This window comes from Diceros bicornis, chromosome 35, assembly GCF_020826845.1.
Source record: "Diceros bicornis minor isolate mBicDic1 chromosome 35, mDicBic1.mat.cur, whole genome shotgun sequence".
Classification (NCBI taxonomy): domain Eukaryota; kingdom Metazoa; phylum Chordata; class Mammalia; order Perissodactyla; family Rhinocerotidae; genus Diceros; species Diceros bicornis.
The window spans coordinates 8,113,465-8,134,844 of NC_080774.1; the positions used below are offsets into that span (position 1 = coordinate 8,113,465).

A 21,380-nucleotide genomic window follows, 5' to 3' on the forward strand; every position below is an offset into this window, starting at 1 on the left:
ACGCAATTCAAACAGCAAACATTGGAGAACACAGTATGTCTGTGGCTACAAGGGGGGAACACACGGATGTAGGGCTGGAGTACAGGTTTAGGGAAAGACGCTCAACAGGAAGGCTTTCCCATTGAACATGAGAACCCATGGCTGGAAGCACACCCCAATGCTGACTCCCATCAGGAAAGCTGCTATCTGTATCCAACCCAAGCAACTCCAGTCCCAAGGAACACAGGCACGCCCCAGCAGAATGAGCCCGACCTTCTCGGAAACAAAACGTGGTCTGCAAGAACTGTGGAAACAAACACTGCGATATGGTGCAGAGAGGGAGAGCATTAAGACACAGACACAGAGTCACTAGGAATCGCTGAAACTCATTTTGCCATGTTAAAGAGAAAATAAAAGGAAGGAAGAAGGAATCAGCCTTCTCAAGAGGTCCATCTGCACACACTGCTTGTTCCCATCAGCCGTGTCAAGCACACTTTAGCAGTTTACAAAATACTGCTGACCTGAAGGCATGGCCAGGAGGTTCAATTATAAAAAGTCAAATTAGAAGCTAATTTGCAGGCTTTTTTACTCCAGAAGTGAAGGGAGTGTGCTGCCCTCTAGTGGGTGGGTTATGGAAGAGGAAGCTGACACGGCACTGGGCTACCTAGGGAACCGAATGGCTTTCCCTATTCCTAAAGAGACCAATTGTGGCCTTGGCAGTTCCACTGCTGAGGATGCCCAGAACTATTTCACAATTTCTGTATCCAGTGCAGCAATGCCACACTGCAAATGCATACGGTGCAGGCTGAGTGTATGGAAACCCCATTCACTACAGGATGACGTTCCTGAGATGTTGTTGGTCAAATCTTGACTTCAGCACAATTGTTGGATTGTTTTGCCCAACTTTCTATGAGGATATTCTAACTCCCACCTGAGCTTTGATTGAAAGGTTCATAAGAAATTCAGTTGGGGTGATAACATGGTCATATCAGCACTTTAAAACTGTGTTTATTTGGGAAAAAAAAATTCCTAAAAGAATAAAGTCATATCAGCACCTGCCAGAATACCTCCAGCCCATGTGCCCGCATTTAGGCCCGAGGATTCCCATTTAGGGCTATGGTCTAATTTGCAAAAGATGTTAAGCGACAATCAAGTTTTTAACAATGCCTTAATCCCGAGAGATTACATTGGGAGGCCACAGGGTGTCCACCACCTAGAAGTTCAGGCTTCCACCCTCTTCCAGATCCTTAAGCTTCAGGGAGAGAAGGGAAGGAGGAAATCCCCACCAGACCCAAGTCTGGGGCAAGGGAAGATGCTTTTCGGTTACTGTTCCCCAGGGACAGTCATCTTTGCAAAGGAATAATGTTGCAGCTGGAAGAAAAAAAGGAATGGAATGGCGTAAGTGTGGTGGCTCCTTTCAGGAAGATCAGAGCTTTTCACCTACATTCTTTAATTCTTTTAAAGCAAATGCCCAGTTAACGAAAGAACCAGAGAGGTCAGGGCTCCACCCTCCTCGATCCCTGCAACCTCACTCCTGCCACAACCTGCCACAAGTACTTATCATGAGTTTCTATGGGCCATGTGGGGATTCCCATCATTTCCCAGTGATCCCCTCCTCCTCCTTCCCATGTTCCCCACAGCTTTATGACTAACAAACGCTCAATCACCACTGCAGTGTGAATGAAACAGATACTTTACCCAAGCAGCCCTTTTCCTGCCCAGCGTGTGGGGACAAGTCTAAGTTGGTGTTTCTCTCCTCTGCGCATCACTGTCACATTCAGGGGCTTCTGAAAGGAAAATAAGCTCATTTTATCTTCAATCTCCTTAGTACTCAAAGAGACTCAGGCTAAAGTGCTGAGCTACTGATTTTGCCCATCTGATTGGTAAAGATGCCTTTTTTTTTTTTTTTTTGGTGAGGAAGATCAGCCCTGAGCTAACATCCACGCCAGTCCTCCTCTTTTTGCTGAGGAAGACTGGCCCTGAGCTAACATCCATGCTGTTCTTCCTCAACTTTATGTGGGACGCCACCATAGCATGGCCTGATAAGCGGTGCATCAGTGCGCGCCCGGGATCCTAATCTGGGCCGCAACAGCGGAGCGCGAGCACTTAACCGCTACGCCACAGGGCTGGGCCCGTAAAGATGCTTATTTTAAGCATAATCCTGCAGTTGGTGAGAGTGTGGGGGACGTGGCACTCTTGCGGCAGCCGCTGGGGCTGCAAATGGGCACCCTATGTGGAGAAACACATCTCCCCCCACCCCAAGAAAAAAAATCTTTAAAAGGTGCATACAAGATACATTTTGCACAAGTACAAGATGATATACAAACAAAGTGTTCATTCTAGGACTGTTTATAAATTCAAAAACTGAAAAGACCTGAAATATCCCTCAATAAGGTATTGTTCAAATATAGTAATAGTGAATGGAGCAGTTTTAGTAAAAATAAAACAAAACCAGCAAAGTATGAATCTATTCAAATATATGTTCTTAAAGGACATATGTGTTGCTTGGTGCCTACAAAGTTTTCTGGAAGATATACAAAACATCTGTTAACGGTGGTTACTCCCAGGGAGGAGCACTAGTAGTGTGGAGTAAGAGAAGACGACGTTAACTTTTATATCTTTCTGTACTATTAATTTTTTTTACCATGTGTAAGTATTACTTTAATAGAAAAAATTAAAGTCGGCAGAATACATACCAAAGAAAATTAGAAATTAAAACAAGATGCATCAAAGTTTCAAACTTTGTGCATCAAAGGACACCATCAACAGAGTGAAAAAGCAACCCACAAAATGGGGGCAAATATTTGTAAATCATGTATCTGATAAGGGATTAATATCCAGAATATATAAAGAACTCCTACAACTCAACAACAACAAAAAAACCTGATTAAAAAATAAGCAAAGAACTTGAATAGACATTTCTCCAAAAAAGATATACAAATGGCCAATAAGCACATGAAAAGATGCTCCACACATCACTAATCATTAGAGAAATGCAAATCAAAACTACAATGAGATGTCACATCACACCCATTAGGATGGCTACTATCAAAAAACAAAAAGTAACAAGAGTTGGTGAGGATGTGGAGAATTTGTAACCCATGTGCACTGCTGGTGGCAATGTAAATGGTGCAGCTGCTATGGAAACAGTATGGCTATTCCTCGAAAAACTGAAAATAGAATTACCATATACACCTGCAATTAAACATCTCGGCGTATACTCGAAGAATTGAAAGCAGGGACTCAAACAGATACTTGCACACCCATGTTCATAGCGGCATTATTCCCAATAGCCAAAAGGTGGAAGCAACCCAAGTGGCCATCGATGGATTTATGGATAAACAAAACGTGGTGTATACATACAATGGAATATTATTCAGCCTTAAAAAGTAACGAAATTCTGACACAGGTAACAAATGGATGGACCGTGAAGACGTTATGGTAAGCGAAACACACCAGTCACAAAAACACATTGTATGATTCCACCGATAGAGGGTATCTAGAACAGTCAAATTCATAGAAACAGAAAGTCGATTATTGGTTGCCAGAGGCTTAAGGGAGATGGGAATGGGTAGTTAGTGTTTAGTGGGTAAAGAGTTTCAGTTTAGGAAGATGAAAAGTTTTGGAAAAGGATGGTGAGGATGGTTACAGATCAATGTGAATGTACTGAATGCCACAGAATTGTACACTTAAAAATGGTTAAAATGGTCGATTTTACGTTATGTCTATTTTACCACAATTTAAAAAAATTATAGCAGATCTATCAATGTAATCTCTGAATCTGAAAAAATAAAAACATAAAGAAAAAATTTAAAAGACGCCATTTTTCACCTAAATTGTCAAATAAGACTGACAATAACACAGTTGGGGAGGGGTCAAGAAATAAGCCCTCACATACACCACTTGAGAGAATGTGAACTAATGTAAGCCTTTGGGAGGACACTTTGATGACATCTATCAAATCTGTCAATGTGCAATGCCTTTGACCTAGTAATTCCACTTCTAGAAATCCCTCTGATAGAAACCATCACACAAGACAAAATACTCACTACACCATTGTTTGTGATGGCCAAACACTGGAAACAGCCTAGATGTCCAGCTGGTTAAATAAAAGATGGCAAACCAAGCATGGACATGGTGAAGACAGATGTGTCCTAACATGGAAATCTCTTCAAAGGGGGGAGAAATCTAGAACGGTAGAGTAGGTCTTGTTTGTCTTCTTTTTCAAAAAGCAATCACTACAGACATATACATCCACACTGAGAAAATGTATGAGGGACACAATGATGTGCTTCCAGTTCTGGAAATGACACCTCCAGGCAATCTAGAAACCCAGGTGTCATCCTTGACACGGTCTGTCATATTAAAGCGTGTCTATTTTATGTTCTAAAAGTCTCTCTGACTTGCCCATTCCTCAAAGCCACCATCATCTCTCAACTAGGCTGCTAACACTCTGTCAGGCCTCCCATTAGTTCTCTACCTAGCATCCGGAGAGACCTTTCAAGACACAAAGCTGCTTACATCTGTTACTCTCCAGCTTGGAAGTGTGCATGGCTCCCTACTGCTCCTCAGGAAAAAAGAACAAAATCCTCGCTGGGGACCACAAGGCCTGTGCGGGCTGGCCCCTGCTGACCTCTGGCCTTGCCTCCTCCCCTCTCCCCACTCTTCCTTGCTCTGGGCTCCCACCAGCCTTCTCTGCTCCTCCCATCTCAGGGCCTCGAGCCTGCTAGAAGGCTGCGCCCCTGCCAGTCTGCCTCCCTTGATAAACTTTTATACACTTACGGGTTGTGTCCTCAGGAACATTCTCCTTCAACCCCAAACTAAATCAGGACCCCATTATTTGCTCTCCTAGCTTCCTTGACTTTTCCTTCAGAACACTCATCAGAGTGTATAATTACATATCTCTGATTATTTGATTGTCTCCCCCACCAAGGTGCCCCCAAGGCAAGGACCTTCTGTTTATCTGTTTTGCTCCCCACTATAGTGCCAGCATCTAGCCCCACACTCAAACAGAGCAGGGAGGGTACTAAGTTAGGGAGAGACCCAGGACTTCTATTCTTACTTTAAATACATTTGCACTGTATGATTTTTTTTACACTAAATATGCATTATTTGCATTACTGAGATATAATTCACATACAATAAAATTCACCATTTTAAAGTATACAATTCAATGGGTTTTAGTACATTCAAAGATTTTTACAACAATCACCACTAATTCCAGAACATTTTCATCACCCAAATGGAAACTCCGTATCTATCAGTAGTCACTCCCCATTCCCTCCTCCCCCTAGGACCCAGCACCCACCAATCTACTTTCTATCTCTGTGGATTTGCCTATTCTGGACATCTCGTATAAATGGAATTCTAAAATATGTGGCCCTTTGTGTCTGACTTCTTTCACTCAGCACAAATCCTTTCAAGGTTTATCCATGTTACAGCATATCAGTACACCATTCCTTTTTATGGCTGAATAAAATATGCATTATTGTTATAATAAAGACAGTTTTTTAAAATTTAAGTTTTTTTCCTTTGAAAATATGTGCATTTGATCCAGAAATTCACCTTTAGAAAGTTATCTAAAAAAACAGATTTATCTATGAGTGTTACTCTTCAGGTTTCCATAAAATTGGAAACTACCTAAATGTCTAACAAAAGAACGCTGTGGGGATTTTTTTAATTCACAGAACAACAGAAACCTGGATCCTTAATTCTCAAGCTGGGCTCTGGTTCCAGAAGGACCCAGGGCCCTGAGGGGTGAGTCCTCCCACCCCCTCCAGCCCATCCCCAGAAGCTCAGCTTTTATCTGTTTGATATATGGGAATTCTCCATGAAATTTCATTTGAAGAAAAGGTTCTGTTGCTAAAAAATGCTGAACGACTATTTTTGTGAAGAAGGATTTATAGACCTATAAAGAGCCTACAAATATATTTAACTAGAAAAGGCAGATTAAAAACCAGTAGCTATTATCAGTAATCACCAAAAACTGGAAACAACCTAAATGTTCCTCCCTGGCAAATGGATAAAGCATCTGGGGTTGATCTACCCAGTGGAGCACTACTCAGCAATAAAAAAGAATGAACTACGGTACACGGAAGAATCACAGATATATGATGTGAAAGAAGTGAAAGAAGCCAGACTTAAAAGGCTATGTACTGGGCGGTTCCATTGGTACGACATTCTGGAAAAGGTAAAACTATAGGGATGGAGCACAGATCAGTGGCTGTCTGGGGTGGGGGTGGGGGTAGGGGTTAACCACAAAAGGATATGAGGCCATTTTGGGGGGATGATGGACCTGCTCTGCATTTTCATTACAGGGGCAGTTACCTGACTATTTACATTTGTCAAGATCCACAGTACTGTACACTGAAAAGGGTGAATTTCGCTGTGGGTAAATTACACCTTAATAAAAACAACCAGTAGCTATGTAGTATGCTGGTGTCTGAACAGACGGTCCCTGGAAGGACACACGAGTGGAAAGCGGCTGCCTCTGGAGGAGAGGAAATGGACTTGAAGGAGAGGAAGACTTCATCATATGTTCTCTGGTTCTGGCTTTACTGTGTGTATGTATTACCTCTCCCAGGAAAAAAAACACATATTTACAAAACAAACCACTAACAATGAGCCCAGACAACTAAAAGGTTAACAGTATGTACATCGAGGTACACAGAGACATGAGTAAACCATAACATGCTAGAAAGCTGGGGGGAAAAGCGTGAAAATAGAGAGACTTCGGGTAAACAGAACAGAATGAAGCTCCATCTGCACCAGCTCTCGAAACCTCACAAAAAGGATGTCAGGACAGTAAAGTGATAACAAAGGTACGATACCTAAGGACAAATAAATAGAATGGGAGAGGAGACTGCAAAGATGAGCAACGGCAACAAAACGAAAAGCTTAAAGAAACTGGAGCAAGCAGAGAAAACAGAAACCCTGTGTGGTGGTTTTAGAATATGTGCCTAAATTCTGTGACACCCCTTCATTCAAGAGGTATAGCCTAATTCCCCACCCTGTGAGTGTGGGCTGGACTTAGTGAGTCGCTTCTAACGCACAGAACAAAGTGGAAGTGACAGTATGTGTCTTCAGAGACTGGGTCAAAGAAGGCATTGCTGCCTCCTCTCCATTCTCTCTTGGACGGCTCAGTCTGGGGAAGGCCAGCCGCCATGTTGGGAGGGCACTCAAGCGGCACTACAGAGAGGCCCACGTGACGAGGAGCTGAAGCCTCCTGCCAACACACATGTGACTGAGGCATCTCGGAAGCAGATCTTGTAACCTTTGTCAAGCCCTTGGATGACTGCAGCCCCTGCCAACATCCCGAGTGCAACGGCATAAGAGACCCTAAGTCAGAACCACCTGGCCTGGAGGCCTGACCCTCAGAAACTTTGAGAGATAATAAATGTTTGTTGTTTTAAGCTGCTACGTTTTGGGGTATTTTACTCACCAACAGACAACTAATACACTCTTTATGGCAAGAGGTTAAAGAGAAGCTGAGAAAGAACAAGTGGATTTGTTCCAGGGAACCCCAGAAAGGCTCAGAACAAACAGACCAATGGAAGAGAATCCAGAATTCCACATATAAGAATTATACAACAGAGGGGGCAATATAAACGAGTGGGTACAGTGTTAACTTCACCAAATGGTATTGGGACAACCACTATCCAATTGGGGAAAAAAAATGTTTGGTGCCCTACCTCATACCATTCACAAAAATTAATTCCAGATGAGGTATATACTCAAGAGAAATGAAAACAAATGTCCACACAAAAACTTGCATATAAATGTTCATAGAAGTAGTATTCATAATAGCCAAAACATGTAAATAACCCAAATATTCATGAACAGATGAATGGATAAATAAAATGTGGCATATCCATACGCAGGGATATTATTTGGCCATAATAAAGGAATGAAGCACTGACACATGCTACAACATGGATGGACCTTGAAAACATTACGCTAAGTGACAGACGTCACAAAATATCACATATTTATGATCCCATTTACATGAAATGTCCAGAATAAGCAATTCCATAGAGACAGAAAGTAAGTTAGTGGTTGCCAAGGGTTGGTGGATATGGTGGAAATGGGGAGTGACTGCTAATGGGTACACGGTTTCTTTTTGAGGTGATGAAAATGTCTAAAATGGCCTGTGGTGGTGGATGCACAAGTCTATGCATATGCTAAAAATCACTGAATTATGTATGCACTTTAAATGGGTGAACTGCACGTTATGTGAATTATACCTCAATAAAACTGTTATTAAAAATAATAAAAGATAAATTCCTGGGGCCAGCCCAGTGGTGGTTAACTTTGCAAGCTCCGCTTCAGCAGCCTGGGGTTCACAGGTTCGGATCCTGGGTGCAGACCTATGCACCGCTCATCAAGCCATGCTGCGGCAGCATCCCACATACAAAATAGAGGATGATGGGCACAGATATTAGCTCAGGGCCAATCTTCCTCAGCAAAAAGAGGAAGATTGGCAATGATGTTAGCTTAGGGCCAATCTTCCTCACCAAAAAACAAAAAAAAGAAAGAAAGAAAGAAAAAAGAAGATAAATTCCAGATGGATTAAAGAAAAACTAAAAACAAAACAATAAAGCACTAGAAGAACTTCTTTAAGGAGACACAAAATAGAAAAGCCATAAGGCAAGAAACTGATGAATTTGACAAAATCTAAATTTTAAACCTCCACACAAGTACAGACTTGATGACGCCTCAGTGCAGAAACGAAGGCCTGGCTTCTAGCAGGAACACGGGCACGGGCCAACTGTTTTTTGGCCTGATGCCTGTCTTCTGATGAGTTACACATGGATGAGCAGCGCGGCCAAGCAGGAGTTGAGGGGACGTAAGACAAACCAAGAATTGATGGTTAAACTGAAGATTTCATTTGGGAACCAAAACTTTAGTAAATAATTTCTCTGGACTTTGAGCCCCATATTGCTCCTGCAAAGTATGGATTTTTGCCAAAAAAACACCTTTTGTTGGGGTTATATTACTGAGAAATGAGCTGAGATGATTAGGTGGAAATGTTATTTAATGACGTACTATGCCAGAAGCTGGAAGACTGCAGCCAATTTTGAATTCCAACTCTTATATTTTTAAGGACTGAAATTATCAAAATGCACAAGAATCAAGTTTTCATATACTACTGGCTGAATAGTACTACACTGCTGTGCATTGCACCATATTTCTTTATTTAAATTCTCCGTATGGTTTTGGCAGTGAAAAACCCTGTAACATTAATAAATTCAATAAAATGGATATCTAAGTGAATTTTTAAAAAACTTTCAAGTAATCAAAGTCACTACAAACAAAGTTAAAAGACAAGGAGCTAACTAGGAGAAACATATGCAACATGTAAACAGGCAAAGGTTTACTATCCAGAATATATAAAGAATTCCTACAAATCAATTTTTTAAAAGGACAAATAACCCAATAGAAAAAAATGGGAAAAAATATTAACAGACAACTCAGAGAAATGAAACTATGAACATCAATGAACATACAAAAAAAGATACTCAACCTCACTGGTAATCAAAAAAATAGAAATAAAAACAAAATGCCATTTTAGCAAAAATATGGGAAGATCAATAATACAGAGTACCACTAATGAAATGATATACTCACATACTGTTGGTTAGGGTATAAATTAGTAAAACTTTTTCAAATTACCTATTAAAATTTTAAGTGTACATACACTGAGAGCATGTAATTCTACCTTCTGGTATCTACCCCAAGGAGGGCCCACACGTGGGCACAGTTGTGAACAAGTCCACATGACTGTTCATACTGGCATAAAACTGGAAATAACCAAAATGTCTACTGATAAGGTGGTGGATGGACAAACTGCAGTCCATTCACGCACTGGAGTACTATGCAGCAGTGAAAAAGAGCGAGGTGTGTGCCAAAATGAAAAGATCTTGAAGAAACACTGTTAAATGAAAACAGGGGCAGGAAGTAGGAGCGGGTATTTTAAATAGGGTAGCTGGAAAGGCCTCCTTGAGAAGGTGTCGTTTGTACAAGATGAGGGGGCTAAGGAAGGACGATGAGGGAAAAAAGGAAGGAAAAGCATTCTAGGCAGAGGGAACAGCAAGCGCAAAGGCCCTGAGTGGGGACTGTGTCTGAGTAAGAGCACTCTGAAGGCAGCAGTCAAAGGCTCCAGCAATGTTTCCTGGCCCCAGTAATTGTAGGGGTACTGGCCAGACACCACATAACCTTCAACTCACCCCCTCACTGTGCTGCACCACACTGCCAATGTTCTGTAGTGACTGGAAGTTTTGGGTGTTTACAGAGCCAAACTCCACAATCTCATCATCCACTTGCAGACCCTGAAGAGAGAAAAGAAAATGGAAAACCAGGCTAGAGGTTCAATGTGCTTCTGGTGTTGTTTTTTTTTTTTAATACTTTTTTTTTTTTTTGCTGAGGAAGCTGTGCCCTGAGCTAACATCTGTGCCAATGTTCCTCTTTTTTTTTGCTTGAGGAAGATTCGCCCTGAGCTAACATCTGTTGCCAATATTCCTTTTTTTTTTTTGCTTGAGGAAGATTCGCCCTGAGCTAACATTGTGCGAATCTTCCTATATTTTGTATGTGGGTCGCCACCACAGCATGGCTGACAACTGGTGTAGGTCCATGTCCGGGATCCAAGCCCAGGATCCAAACCTGCAAACCCAGGCTGCCGAAGCGGAGCACGTGGAACTTTAACCACTACGCCACGGGGCCGTCCCCTGCTTCTGGTGTTCTTTACCCTTCCATACCCAATTTAATGTCAAGGCCAAGAGTTTGTTTTCTACAGGGGAGACTGGCAGGCACAAAGCAAAGGGGTCAGGATTTAGATAACTCATGCAGGAAGGGGCGGTGGATAATTGGGCCCCCTCCTCCTGGGGGTTCCTTCTAGGGCAGACCTTCTAGCGCAGAAGGTGGGCAAGTCTGCCCAATGTCTGATAAAAGCAGGTGGTCGTGGAGGCCTTGAGGAACGTGGGGAAAAGCCAAATGCCGCTCTTGGGGGTCCTGACCCAGGTTCAGGGGCAAGAAGAGGCATGCCAGTCTGGGCCTATTTTGTTCAGGGGTCAGAATTTAGACAAGTTTGCCTTAGAAGCCCCCAAACAAGCAGCCATAGGCATAAGGCTGACCCAGGACAAGTGTGATCTTTTCGTTCTAAGAACACAGATCATGATTCATTCATTCCTTCAACAAACACTGGTCATGGGCCAACTACAGAGCTGTGCTAGACGGTGTGGATACAGTGGTGAATACAACGGAGCTTATGTGTAACTTACAGCCTTGTGATCATTACCGACAACTGGCAGAACCTGGATTCAGGACCCAGTTCCATAGCTTAGGAGCCATGTATCCTACCTTCAGGTCTTTGAGGCTTTTCCTCATGGGTGAAATGAGGTTAAGATTAGTACCTACCCCAGAAGGTGGCAGTGGGATTAAATACTAAATACATGTCCACATAAAAACTTGTACATGATGTTCAGACTAGCATTATTCATAACAGCCAAAAAATAGAAACCAGATGTCCACTGACTGATGACGGAATAAACAAAATGTGGTACATCCATACAATGGAATACTACTCAGCCATAAAAAGGAATGGACTAGAGATACGTGCTCCAACATGGACATACCTTGAAAACACGGTGGTAAGTGGAAGAAGCCAGTCATAAAGGACCCCATATTGTATTATTCCATTTATATGAAATGTCCAAAATAGGCAAATTCATAGAGACAAAAAGCAGACTGGTGGTTGCAAGGTGCTGGGGGAAATGGGGGGGGTCAGGGGTAACAGCTAAGCCATATAGGGTTTCCTTTTAGGATAATTAAAAGATTCTACAATTGATTGTGGTGATGAATGCACAGCTCTGTGCATACACTAAAAGCCATGGAATTATACACTTTAAAAGGGTAAATTTTGGGGCTGGCCCAGTGGCGTACTGGTTAAGTTTGTGCACTCCGCTTCGGTGGCCCGGGATTTGCAGGTTCAGATCCTGGGCACAGATCGACACATCACTTGTCAAGCCATGCTGTGGCAGCATCCCATATAAAGTAGAGGAAGATGGGCATGGATGTTAGCCCAGGGCCAGTCTTCCTCAGCAAAAAGAGGGGGATTGGCAATGAATGTTAGCTCAGGGCTGATCTTCCTCACAAAAAAAAAAGGGTAAATTTTATGGTATGTGAGTTATATCTCAATAAAGCTGTTTAAAACTTTTTAAAACACAACAGGGAAGATACAAAACACATCCAGCAGGACACCTGGTGCAAAGCAGGGGTTCAGCAAGTGGCAGCTACTGTTGTCACTCTCATGTCTATTATTCAGAGCCCAGCTAAACGAGCCCCAACAAGTAATCCTCTTCTCCTCTCTAGGGACATTTATCACCTTCTACCACGTGTCCCAGGTCTCTCCCCAACCAGTGTAGAGGGCAGTGGGGGTTGATTCCTCTCCAGAGCCCTGGCCCCAGCACAGGGCTGGGCCCCCTGCAGGCTTCCATCAGTGTCTGAGGAATGAGTAAGTGAAATCAAGCTGCAGCATGGAGACAGAGACAGTCTGTCTTTCCACAGTCCCCTTCACCTACCCCTGCCCCAAATCCCCAGAGTGCGCATTTAGGTGGCCAGGCCCTGGCTTACTGCGATGCTGGCAGGGGAGCCGGGGCCGATGCTGTTCACTTTGGCAAAGGCCCGAAGGGGGCTGGGGCCCTCGCTTTGGCCCAGGCCACTGTTCACGGCCTCTTCTTGGGCCTCGGCCATGTCCCGGGCCTGCTTTTCCTTGTCGCGAGCGTGCAGCTGATGCAGGGCCTCCTCCACCTGCTTCATCACCGCCTTGTGATCATTCTGCAAGCCTGGGAAAAGAACACCGTATCAGGGGCCAAGGAAGAGAGCGGAGGACACAAGACTCCCATATTCCTTCACGCATATTTAATGAGCACTTATTACATTCCAGACATTGGGCTAGAGGCCGAGGACTAATCTGTGAACAAGACAGAAGAGCCACCCTCATGAAGCTGACTAGCAAGGAAAGCAGCTACGGAACAAGCAGGCCCAATAACATCTGACGACTGCAATGAAGGCCTGCCCAGCCAGGGGACCTGACCTCGCAAGTATAGGGGATCAGGGAAGGCTTCCCAAAGGCAGCACGGTTTCAGCTGAGACCTGAAAGGTGAGCAGAAATAAGGAATCGTCCAGCTGAATCCACAGCCACAAAGTCAAACGCACACAAGGAGCAAGCATGGCGGCCCTGCTAATCTGTGAGGTGGTCTGGGTGTGAGGAGGGTGTCGCTTTTCTCTTCACGCCTCCAGGAGAAAAAATGCTGCCCGAGTCTACTAATACATTGTGGGGGATGTTCAGTCTGGGAGAGGTAACAGGGAGAAAAGCTGGAAATTAGGAGTTCAGTGATGAAATCCTCTGATTTTTTCAGTACTGATGGCTAATTCAGAATGTTGTGAACCACTGTGCCAGTCAAATAAGTCACTTCTGCAGGCCAGTCCAGCATAGTGGTTGGCATTTTGATACTTCTTTTTTAACCTAAAAACCACTTCTGTACTGCTCTGGATTCCGCACCTTATTCAAACCAGGTCACTAACATACAACTCCCTTGGAGGAATAAGCAGACTTTCAGAGACCTGAGCAGACCAGCACTGCCAGCCAGTCCGCGTCTAGCATCTGCAGGTCACAGACTTTCAGACTTTCCAGGTGCCTTCGGCTGTGGGACTGTGGGCATGCTTGGCCATCTGGCTTGGCTCCTCTGCCGTGTGACTTCACAGCAAAGGTGAGGCCCTCAGGCATTATGGCATCCAGTACTCAACCCACAGGCACAGACGAGAAAAGAACCCAGATTTGAATCCCTGGAGACATACACCTGGGCAGGAAGACTCAAAATGACGTCAATGTATAATACAGGGTCACTCTCTGACTAGGCTCCCCACGGATCCCCAGAACCCTCCTCAACGCCTGACACCCAGGAAGTTCTTCACCTACAGCTGCTGGGTAAGGAAACAAATGACTTTTTTTTTACAATATATTGCATTTCTAATCAGAATTCAAAAAAATTTTTTTCCTGGACAAAACATTTCTGAAGCATATTTCAAAAAACAAACTTGCAGTTGTAACAAATGCACCATACTAACATAAGGTGTTACTAATAGGGGAAACTGGGTACAGAGTATGTGGGCCCTCCCATGTCAGTTTCCCAATTTTTCTTTAAATCTAAAACTGTTCTAAAAAATAAAGTCTGTTTTTTGTTTTTTTTTTTTTGTGAGGAAGATCAGCCCTGAGCTAACATCCATGCTAATCTTCCTCTTTCCTTGCTGAGGAAGACCGGCTCTGAGCTAACATCCACTGCCAATCCTCCTCCTTTTTTTCCCCAAAGCCCCAGTAGATAGTTGTATGTCATAGTTGCACATCCTTCTAGTTGCTGTATGTGGGACGTGGCCTCAGCATGGCCGGAGAAGTGGTGCGTCAGTGCGTGCCCAGGATCCGAACCCGGGCCGCCAGTAGCTGAGTGCGTGCACTTAACCGCTAAGCCATGGGGCCGGCCCCAAATAAAGTCTGTTTTTAAAAATAAAATAAACTTGTGAGAACAGTTTTTCAAAAGAACACCGATAAGAAGGAATTGCTCAACCAGATTCTTAAGTACATTAAAGTCATTAAGACAGTGTGATATTAGCACCCAAGGGATAGATTAACAGAACAGGGCAAAAAGCCCAGAAAGAGACATCAGCATGTCTACGTATTTAATATGTAATACTGCTAGCATTTTAAGTTAATGGAGGAAGAATATACTATTTAATAAATGGTATTTAGAAATAAGTTAGTGCCCTCCCTCACAGCACGGGCTTGAGCTTCTCAAATTTCCCCCAGAATTCTGCTAACTGGGGAAGCAAGTGGGCTGCATCCCTGGGGAGTCTAAGGGTTTAGCCAAAAGCCCCAAATTTCCCTCCAGTCTGATCATCTTAACGTGGTTTTTCCCTACTCTCTATCTCCTTATTTTAATATGAAAATGACATGCTTCTTTTCCCAAAATCTTCAAGGAAAAATGATGCTCTAAGAAATTCTAGGATCATACTGTGGCTCTGAGGAACCTCTGGCATCTTATTCTGTATCCCACCCGAGGGTTACTTGTACCTCCATTGAGAAACACGGCCTTATACCAGAACACGCTGCAGATGGACTCAAGATTCAAATAGGTAAAACAGAAGTCATTCAGTGTAAAATGTGGATGATAAATTCCCTTCTAATATGACTTTGTGGTAGAGACTGCTGGTAGCCCACCTGTGTCAGGGTGAATAATGGCCCCCAAAGATGTTTACGTCCTAATACCCAGAATCTGTGAATATGTGACTTTACATGGGAAAAGGGACTTTGTAGATGTGATTTAGTTAAGGACCCTGAGATGGGGAGATTAGCCTGGATTATCCAGGTGGTGGGCCCGATGTAATCACGAGGGTCTTTATAAGAGGGAGGCAGGAAAGAAAGAGGTATGATGACAGAATCGAGGTCGCAGAGATGTGATTGTTGGCTTTGAAGATGGAAGGGGCCATGAGCCAAGGAATGTGGGCAGCCTCTAGAAGCTGGAAGAGACAAGGAAATGGGTTCTTCCCTAGAGCCTGCAGAAGGAACACAGCCCTGCTGACACCTTGATTTTAGCCCAGTGAGACCCACTCAGATGTCTCACCTCCAGAACTGTAAAGTAATAAATCTGTGATTTTTTAAGCCACTAAGTCCGTGGTGATTTGTTACAGAAGAAACAGAAAACTAATACACTACACAACCTCTACTCTCTCTCTGTTCCTTGATAATTAATACATACATACATATATACACACATAAACAAATAAGAGATTTTAGTTAGGATAGTGACACGCCCATCGTGGAGGACATTCCCAAAGTTTCCTGCATGCGGAGGGGCCTACGAGGGGAAAGGAGAAATTGATGCAGGGGGTGGGGGTGGGACTTGCAGTACAGATCCTTAAAACGAGGGGTGCTAGGTGACATAAGACCTTTTGTCCTTCCTGTCTTCTTCTTTCCTTTTCTTCCTGCCTGGCACATGGACATGGGGACCCTGAAGATGGACGACATGTCCTAAGGTTGGCAGAGCCTGGGTCTCTGATGACCCGCCCTGATTGCCGCCCTCAAATGTCCTTACTCAAGGACTAAACTCTTTCATGTTTGAGTTTGCAGAGTCAGGTCACTATCACTAAAGCTAAACATATTTCCTAACACATAATTGACTTGATTAGGATTTAAGCAATATTTGATTTGGATTTCTGTCATTATTGCAATAAAGTTTCCACAGTGAAATAAAGTTCTTAAAAACAAAATGAAACCATAAATATAGAACCCTAGAGTCTAACCCATTCCCTTAGTCACCGTCCCTCGATGGGGACAATGAGACAATCCCGTCAAGGCAGCAGAGAGGGAGGCAGATAATATGGAATATTGGTGCTCTCATCTGTGTGCCTTTAGTATCCCCCGCTTCAAGGTTCGGGAACATGCCCCGCGAGGGTCACTCACAGATGATGTTGTGCCTTGCAGTTCGGACTTGGTACAGGTCCACGTCTGACCGGGGGTAGCCCTCGCAGTCCACCAGTGGCTCATTCATCCCAATGCCTTTTTGCTGGAGGGAAGAAAAGTGGTTAAAAAAAATTTCACAGGTGTGAAGTCCTCATACCTCTCTCCCCAGACTCCTTTCCTTCACAGTCCTAACAAAGGTAATAAAAGCTGCCATACATTCATCACTCAGCACAGACCAGGTACTTCACCCACATCTTCTCACAACCACCCTCTGAGGTGGGCACTATTTTTTAAATTAGTTTTTAATAGCACAAGTAATACATCAATCATTCTCCTCTTCTCAAGTTAGAACAGTGCGGACAAGACTGAAGACTCCTTTGACCGTCAACCCCAGGGCGAGTCTCTTCCTCGACTCCTCCAGGCCCTCCTTCCCACGACCAGCCGGCACCGGCGGTGGCCTTGGAAGCTGCGTGGGAGTGACAGCCCCAAAGAGCACCCAGCTGCGGCAGGACTTTGGATCTTCTGAAAATAAAGAGAGATCTCAAAGCGCTATCAGAAAGGCTTCTCCTCCCTGGCAGGGAGGAAACTGATACCACCAGGCGCCTCCAGGGAGAGGAGTTGGGTGGCTGGGGGACAGGGGAGGGAGACAGACTTTCCATTTTATATCCTCTGTAGACTTTGAATTTTGACCATGGGAATGTAGTCCCTATGCAAAACAGCACATTTGTTTCAACATTTTGAAGTCTTTTCCTACATAAGTCGGAGCATGGTGCACAAAAGCAATGAAACACGTCACACGATGTAGGGCAGGGATTCTGCAGTCAGTTAGACGTGGATCTGAATCAATTCTGCCACATACACTCTGGGTGCCTCTGATTAAGACCTTCACCTCTCTAAGCCTCAACTTCCTCACTTATAAAATGGGAATAATGGCATTCACCTCCCTTCCCACCTGTTTCGAGAACTAATGAGTTGACCCAGCTAGAGTGCTTAGCACAGTGCCAGGCACATTCATAGTGGGGTGAAGAATGGCCCGCAAAAGCTATGTCCAAGTCCTAACCCCCAGAACATGTGAATGTGACCTTATTTGAAAAAAGGATCTTTACAGATGTAATTAAGTTAAGGATCTCAAGATGAGATCATTCTGGATTTAGGGTGGGTCCTAAATCCAATGATGAGTATCCTTATAAAAGAAAGGAGTGGCAGATTTGGGACACAGAGACACAGAGAGAAGAAGGCCATGTGAAGACAGAGGCAGAGTCTGGAGTTATACAGCTACAAGCCAAGGATGGCCGGCAGCCACCAGAAACTAGGAGCAAGGCAGGGAAGAGACTGTCCTTCAGAGCCTCCAGAAGGAACCAATCCTGCCAACACCTTGATTTTGGACTTCTCACCTCCACAACTGTGAGAGAATAAATTTCTGTTGTTTTAAGTCACCCAGTTTGCAGCAATTTGTTATGGAGCCCTAGAAATTAATACACATAGAAAGTAATAAATGATGGCTGTAATTATAAGTCAGCACAGAGACAAGGTGCCCAGTGTACATAGGTACTGGGAGGAGAGAGTCCATTCACTTCTCTCCCTTTTTCTCTGGAAGCGTCTGCGTTATACCTACTGTTTTCTGTTGGGGGAAAGGGGTCCCATATACTCTCTTAACCCAGAACTCTCTGCATACACTGCATAAATATGCCAGGGGCTAAACACCTGGATCTGCCCCCTGCCTTCCCACAACGACTAAGAATTAACTGGCCTTTTCGAATCAATACCACATAAGACACTGCTTTCCAAAGTTGGGACCCACACTGGTGGCTCACACACCAGGCATTAAATAACACTGAATCTAAAATATTTCCTCCAGAGCTGGCCCCGTGGTGTAATGGTTAAGTGTGCGCACCCCGCTGCTGGCGGCCTGGGTTCGGATCCCGGGCGCGCACCGATGCACTGCTTGTCAAGCCATGCTGTGGTGGCATCCCATATAAAGTAGAGAAGGATGGGCACAGATGTTAGCCCAGGGCCAGTCTTCCTCAGCAAAAAGAGGAGGATTGGCATGGATGTTAGCTCAGGGCTGATCTTCCTCACAAAAAAAATAAATAAAATAAAATATTTCTTCCCTTTCCAATTATCTTCAATCCTTCAATAACCAAGGAGAAAGTCTCCATTTGGTGCTGGTCTTTATATCAACTCCAGATCACTTGCTATCTCTGGATTCTCCCATTTTGTTTTTAACAGATTTATCGAGATATAATTCACATACCATACAATCCATCCATTCAAAGTGTACAATTTAATGGTTTTTAGAATATTCACAGAGTTGTACAACCACCACCACAATGAATTTTAGAACATTTTCATCACCCTCCAAAAAGAAACCCGGGACCTATTAGCAGTCACTCCCATTCCCCACCCCCTCAGCCCCTAGCAACCACTAATCTACTTTCAGTTTATGGATTTGCCTGTTCTGGGCATTTTATATAAATGGAATCATAAAATATATGGTGTTTTGTGATGAACTTCTTTCACTTAGTATCATGTTTTCAAGGTTCAGGCACATTGTAGCACGTGTCAGTGCTTCATTCCTTTTCATTGAATAACATCCCACTGTATGGATATCTCATTTTATTTATCTGTTCATCAGTTGATGGATATTTGAATGGATCACTTTGATATGCATTTTTACCTTATATTTAAGGGAAGAGATGCTCGTTTTTTCATACACTGTAGAATAAAATTTCCTTTTAAAACAAATTTATTTAGGTAAAAAAGTAGGTCAACTTAAAGAAAAATATCAAGGGAATAACAGTAAAGGAGGTATATGGAGACAGCATCCTGACGTGGTAGAAAACAACTCAAAGTTTGATAAACTGCTGGCATAACGCTTGAAAGGACAGGTTCTGGATTCAACAGGCCTGAGATCTGAATTCCACTTTGTGACTTTGAGCAATTGACTTTTTTCTGAGCTTCAGGGTAACATACCAATTTCACAGGGTAGTTGTGAGGATGTCATGATATCACACATGTAAACCAGCACCCTTCAGGCACATAGTCAGTACCTAGGAAAATGGTACCCTGGCCTCTATATGATACTCACCTTACTCTCATCACCTAAAATGCATTCCATCCCCCCTACATAGAATGTACTTAATTTACTTTTCCTCTGCAAATTGATTTGTGGGTTTTTTTTTTAAAGATTTTATTTATTTATTTATTTTTCCCCCCAAAGCCCCAGTAGATAGTTGTATGTCATAGCTACACATCCTTCCAGTTGCTGTATGCAGGACGCAGCCTCAGCACGGCCGGAGAAGCGGTGCGTCAGTGCACGCCTTGATCCAGGCCGGGCTGCCAGCAGCAGAGCGCGCACACGTAACCGCTAAGCCACGGGGTCGCCCCGATTTGTGGTTTTTACACTAGGTAACTTAAGAAAAACTATATCAGTTTTGGAGCCAGACAGACCTGGGAACTAGCCTGACCACTGCCACTTCCCAGCTACAGTGCCCTAGGCAAGAGTTTGTGCCACTGTGGGCCTCAGTTTGCTCCCTATACAAGAATGAGCCATACTGGTCACTCAAAGCTCAGTCCTTAGACCAGTAGCATCAGCATCCCTGGGAATTTGCTAGAAATGCAGCATCTGCTCCCGGACGCCCCGCCCTCCAATCAGTCTAACAAGAGCCCCAGGTGATTCGCATACACATTAAAGTTAAAGAAGCTCTGGTGTAAAGTGGTTAGCAAAGCACAAGACATCTGATAAATGTTCCACAAGGACTGACGATGGTGGTGATTATCATCCTGCCACTGCAAACTTAGCTCTGTGATTTGAGGCAGGTTGAAGGGATGCCTATTTCCCCACCCCTAAAACGAGGGAAATATCAGAACTCATCTCCTAGGGTCGCTGTGAGGATTAAATGAGCTAACTAATGTAAAGCACTTAAAACAGCGCCAGCACACAGTAAGCGCTCCGTAAGCGCTTGCTATAATATCAACTCGAATTGTTCTTAATTATTAATGTTATTTGCCTCACTGCCGGCTGCCGACAGAGGCCGCAGTTGCGGCGCCTCGGGCCTCCCAGAGAGGGGGAGATCCAGAGCTGCGAGCTCAAGCCGAGGCCGCCCGGGCCTCCCAGTCCTCCCGGGTCCGGGGCCCCGGTCAGGAGGCCTCGGGGCGCCCCCGCGCCAGCCCGGAGCCCCGAGCCCACACTCACGCTCTCCAGCACGTCATAATTGGCCTTGATCTGCGCCTCGATCTCCTCCTTGCGCCGTATTAGCTCCTGGATGTCGCTGACCGTCGCCCCGCCGGCCTGCGGGGAGACTCCGCTCTGCCCAGCTGCCTTCTCCGACATCATGGACCGCGGCCCAGGATCCCGGACACCCGGGTTCCCGGCTGCGGACGCCCGAGGAGACTGTGGCTACGGCTCCGCCCGCGGGCCAAAACACCGCAGCCATCCGCGCGCGCGAGGAGAAGCGAGGGGCGTGGTTTGGTCGGTGGGGCGGGGTCACCGGAAGCCACGCCCTGCTGGAACACGTGGTCTTGTGGTGACTCCAAGGAGGGCAGTATGTGGAGAAATGGATTCCTAGTCCCTACCAAGCGCTGGAGCCGACCAGGGCAGGATGATCTCTCCCTAGCTGACTTATAGTCTTAACTCATTCATTAAACTAAAATTTATTGAGCGCCTACTGTATGTATGTGCGAGAGCACTGTGTGGAGCTCCAATTCAGCTCTTCACATCTACACAGCCCAGTGAGGGTTTACAAAACACATTCAGATTCCTTATCCTCGATTTTACAAACCCTACAAGCTTGGGTTGGAATCTGAGCTCTTGCCACTTACTGCAATGTAGTCACCTTAGGTAAATTACTTCACTTCTCTGAGCATCAGTTTCCTTGTCTGTAAATTGGTT

At 44.4% G+C, this 21,380-nt stretch overlaps 1 protein-coding gene across 2 annotated transcripts; it reads right to left on the minus strand.

Annotated features, from left to right (window-relative positions):
* Positions 1-969: 969 nt before the first annotated feature.
* Positions 970-20,897, minus strand: PSMD9 (proteasome 26S subunit, non-ATPase 9). Of its 2 annotated transcripts, none has more exons than XM_058531366.1 (6): positions 20,685-20,897; positions 16,490-16,592; positions 12,607-12,818; positions 10,206-10,307; positions 1,678-1,763; positions 970-1,350 (listed from the first exon to the last, which is right to left on the minus strand). In XM_058531366.1, exons 1-6 carry the CDS (start codon positions 20,823-20,825, stop codon positions 1,323-1,325), a joined length of 672 nt encoding a protein of 223 aa, XP_058387349.1. In that variant the 5' UTR covers positions 20,826-20,897; the 3' UTR covers positions 970-1,322. The 2 variants fall into 2 exon arrangements, with proteins under 2 accessions (XP_058387349.1, XP_058387348.1); XM_058531365.1 differs by having other exon boundaries at positions 1,678-1,766; positions 20,685-20,895.
* Between the last annotated feature and the right edge of the window lie 483 nt (positions 20,898-21,380).